This window comes from Neopelma chrysocephalum, unplaced genomic scaffold (assembly GCF_003984885.1).
Source record: "Neopelma chrysocephalum unplaced genomic scaffold, ASM398488v2 Primary Assembly neopelma1_60, whole genome shotgun sequence".
In the NCBI taxonomy this organism is placed as follows: Eukaryota; Metazoa; Chordata; class Aves; order Passeriformes; family Pipridae; genus Neopelma; species Neopelma chrysocephalum.
This window is the reverse complement of record NW_020897715.1, coordinates 14,535,218-14,539,250: the sequence shown is the minus strand read 5'-3', so window position 1 is coordinate 14,539,250 and position 4,033 is coordinate 14,535,218. Positions and strand designations below refer to the sequence as shown.

Here is a 4,033-nt window from a genome sequence, read left to right as displayed (position 1 = left end):
TATTATTATTATTATTATTATTATTATTATTATTATTATTATTATTATATTTTTCCCAACCGGGTCTGCTGCCCGAGTGGGACTTTCCCTGGAAACTTTATGTGGAAATACTTGACAGTCTGAATTCGGGGGAAGGGAGGACGCGATGTTCTCCCTCGGTCTCGCTCCCCACCTCACTCGACACCCCAGCCGTAAACACACACACACACATACGCACACACACATTTGTGTCCAAGGTTATTCACTAGTTGCCTGATGTATTGTTTTATTACATGCCGGCATGTCCACGGACGCGCTCGGATTTGTATTGCTGTCTACATGACAGATGGTGCTCTGTGAGGCCGCAAGAAGATACGATTCAATTTTCTTTTGAAAGGCACGTTCGCATTTATTTATTTATTTATTTAGCCTCCCCCCCTTTTCGCGCAGGGAGGGGAGAGGAGGGAAAATTTAAAGGGATGGAAAAGTTCTGCCGCAGCTTTGGGGTTTTGTTTCTTTTTGAATCCCACGCTTAGAAAATCGAGACTCTCACAACATCCCCGTTTGGTAACTGGCAAAACGCTATATGCACAATTTGCAGGAGGAAAAGGAAAAAAAAAAGAAAACAGGAGTCCAAAGAAAAGAGCGGAGGGGAGAGCCTAGCAAATACATCAGATCCCGTAGGGATTGGGGAAATAAATCTCCCCACTGGCCTTGTTATGCATGAGGAACCTTGATTTGTGTATTTAAAAGCATCATGTCTGTAGCCTGGATCCCGTAGAGTGTTACCGAAAGAGAAATGGTTAGGCAAAAATTGGTAGACCAGAAAAGACTCTTAAAATTCGGGGTAGGGGACGAGAAATCGACATAATATTGAGCCACTGGATATTAGCTTGTTTGAAAAAATATATATATTCTATTATTGCTCTCCGGGCCTGTTCCTACACCCAAGCAAGCGCCCAGAATAACGGCAGGGAGTATATTCCGCTGAAGCTGCCGTCAGACTCTAGAAAGGGGATGGTTAAATGAGGGGGCATCGTTTACCCCGATATTCCTCCCATTAGTACTCCTTGAAGGAGCCGCGACCCGCCCTCCCGCTGCCGGCCCGGCTCTCCCTAAGGCGGTACCGGGGCCGGGGGCAAGGCGCGGGGACCAGCATGTCCCTTGTGTCCCTGCCCGTGTCCCTGCCCTGTGCCTTGCCCCTGTATCCCCGGTGTCCTGACCCGCTCTCTTCGCTTTCTCTGTCCCGGGAAGGCTCCTCCGCCCCCTCCAAGATGATGCTTAGCCCGGACCAAGCCGCCGACTCCGACCACCCCTCCTCGGCGCCCTCCGACCCGGAGTCCCTGGGCGGCGCGGATGCCCAGGCTCTCAGCTGCTGCGTGTCCGACCCGGAGCCCGCCGAGGGCGGCGGCGGCGAGGGCCGGGGCGGCGGCGGGGGTGGCGGCGGGGAGGGCCGGGGCGGGGGCCGGCCGGGGCTGCACCCGCCGCCGCTGAGCCGGGAGGAGAAGCGGCGGCGGCGCCGCGCCACGGCCAAGTACCGCTCGGCCCACGCCACGCGTGAGCGGATCCGCGTGGAGGCCTTCAACCTGGCCTTCGCCGAGCTGCGCAAGCTGCTGCCCACCCTGCCCCCCGACAAGAAGCTCTCCAAGATCGAGATCCTGCGCCTCGCCATCTGCTACATCTCCTATCTCAACCACGTGCTGGACGTGTAGCGCCCGGCGGGCGCCCGGAGCCCCGGGACATCCCCCGCCCGCGGCCCCGGCTCCGGCCGCGGCGGGCAGCGCCTTCCCCGGGGCCGGCGGCGGGGCGGGGGGTCCCCACTGCCTGCCCTCCCTCCCTCCCCGGGCGGGCTCCCGCCCGGCCGAGAGCCCGCTTTTCGAAGAGAAGTGTAAAACCGGATTGTTTCTTCAGGCTGTCAAGTGCCCCTTTATATATATCCAAAAACATCTACTTGTGACCTTAAACGTGTGACCCATGGGTGCAGTTAAAAATAACTATTTTTTATTTATGGTAGAAGGAGTTGACAATTTATTTTTTTCAAGATTTATTTATTTTTCAGAGTGGTGGCAATTTTACTTTGGATACTTCGTGCCAATTGGTTTCTATAGTCGGGTGTTTACACTTTCTCCTGTGGAATATTATGTTTGACTTTATGAGTGTTTGTTGGGATCAATACAGTGGTTTCTTTTTAATTTATTTTTTTCCCTCCAATTATATTGCACTTGTGTACCACAAACCTCCCCTCCCTTCCTGTTTATAAGTATATTTTATATATATCAAGGCATTTGTTCTTGACCTTTTTTCTTTCTTTTCTTGTGTGGGATTGACAACCACTAGCACTTAACTAGAAGAGTTTTTTTAAAAGATTTGTTGTTATTCTGATCTATAGTTCTGTCTGAAAAGTACTTTGCAAATCGCTTATAAGGGAAATAGTTTCTTTGTGAGTGTATATGTGCGTGTGTGTATACATGCATGTGTGTGGGAGTGAGCGTGGGCGTGTATGTGTGTGGTATATTTTTAGGAAAGGACATTTTTTCCTAAAAAAAAAAGAAAAAAAAAAGAAAGAAAAGTAAATCCAGGACTGCTTTCCTTTGTGACAACCAAAAAAAATCTATAACCTGAAAATGTTTCATGTTCTTTGCTGTGAATCTCTTAAAACAAGAAGCGCATTCTAGGGACAAAAGAGAAAAAGAAAAAACACATCTGCTATCCAAAGATTTTAGTCTTTTTCAGGGTTTTTTTGTGTGTCTCTGTTGCTTTATATAATGCAATATTTTGTAGTGAAAATAGATAAATCTGGTTTCTATCTGATGCGTTTTTCATATCTCTCATGAATGGTGAGCTGTTTTGCATATAAATAAAAGTATCAAATAAAAGCTGTTTTTTCCTAATTATTTTTCCCGTTGGTCTTTCTGTAAGACAGAGATGTGGTGCCCTTATGAATAAGGATTGCACAGGCTTCTCAACTCGTGCGTGGGAAAGCTTCAACAGGTTACCTGCCTCTTCCTAGGGAGAATGGACTGCAGTCCTTCCCCCACGGCTCCCTTGCTCCAGCCACTCTCAGCTGCCTGCCCTGCCCCAAATGCAGAGGAGACACAGGACCCTTGCTGTCACTTTTTCCCAGTCACATCTTGACTGGCATCTGGTCATACATTTCAAAGTTCAGGCTGTACAATCCAATCTGAAGCTTGCAAGCACCTGTTTTTGCCACCTTGCTCTTTGATATGTCTGACTTTGCCACCCAAATGTACATGTTTCATCCTACCTGAATGCACTGGATTTTCTTGCTTTTGTTTAAATTCAGCTTTGATCCCTCTCTGGCCAGGTCTAATTCTACTGAAACCAAGGAAAAATCCTGAACCCTTTCCCTACCTTAGAAAACCTCAACCATACCCTTTTATATAAGGCTTCACTGCCAAATCTTGTCATTTGAAACACAGAACAGATACAGACTCAATGGCAGACAGGTTATTACCTGAGTAATGTGAGACCTGTATACCATCCCATTTATTAAATCCTTTTATTGTTTTCCACGAGAGGTTAATTTTACCTATAATTTGAATATTGCCATTGACTCTGGTGGCTGCATCATCCATTGTTACTTGCTTTACCCTCCCCCCATCCTATTTTTATGGCTGACACTTTGCACAGCAGTTTAATTAAGTGTGGTCTTGACCAATTGAAAAGCTCCATGCAGAAAACCTGTCAGAGACGCTGCTAATTCCACTTTCTACCAAGTGGCATGCTTGCCATGTCCCAAAGGAGCACACATTGGTTTGGTAGTTCAATGCACAGTTTTCAATTTCTGCATCTTTTGGGGCTGAAATAACTCCACCAACTTTGGAGCTCGTTTCCTTTGGGACAGGCTTGTTTCTTAGGCTCAATATCTGGCACTGTGTAGAGTTTGATGGCAATTGCCTGAGCAATTTCATAAATCCTGCTATCCAGCAAGTCTTCATGCTACCAGCATTTGTATGGACTTAGTTAATAAAAAGATAACCATATTATTTCCTTCTTGACAGTGAGGAATGCATGTTTTAGGGAAGAGAGTGCT

The 4,033-nt window shown here is 47.3% G+C and overlaps 1 protein-coding gene across 2 annotated transcripts in view; it reads left to right on the top strand.

The window, feature by feature from the left end:
- The window catches only part of NHLH2 (nescient helix-loop-helix 2), a 3,931-nt gene extending 1,267 nt beyond the window's left edge, over positions 1–2,664 (top strand). The window contains exon 2 of one of the 2 annotated variants that reach the window (XM_027681586.1): positions 1,234–2,664. In XM_027681586.1, the coding sequence (XP_027537387.1) occupies positions 1,254–1,691 (438 nt within the window). In that variant the 5' untranslated portion in view covers positions 1,234–1,253 and the 3' untranslated portion in view covers positions 1,692–2,664. Of the gene's footprint in view, positions 1–54 lie in introns of those variants that run through there. The other variant, XM_027681585.1, reaches the window with a different exon arrangement.
- Positions 2,665–4,033: the final 1,369 nt, after the last annotated feature.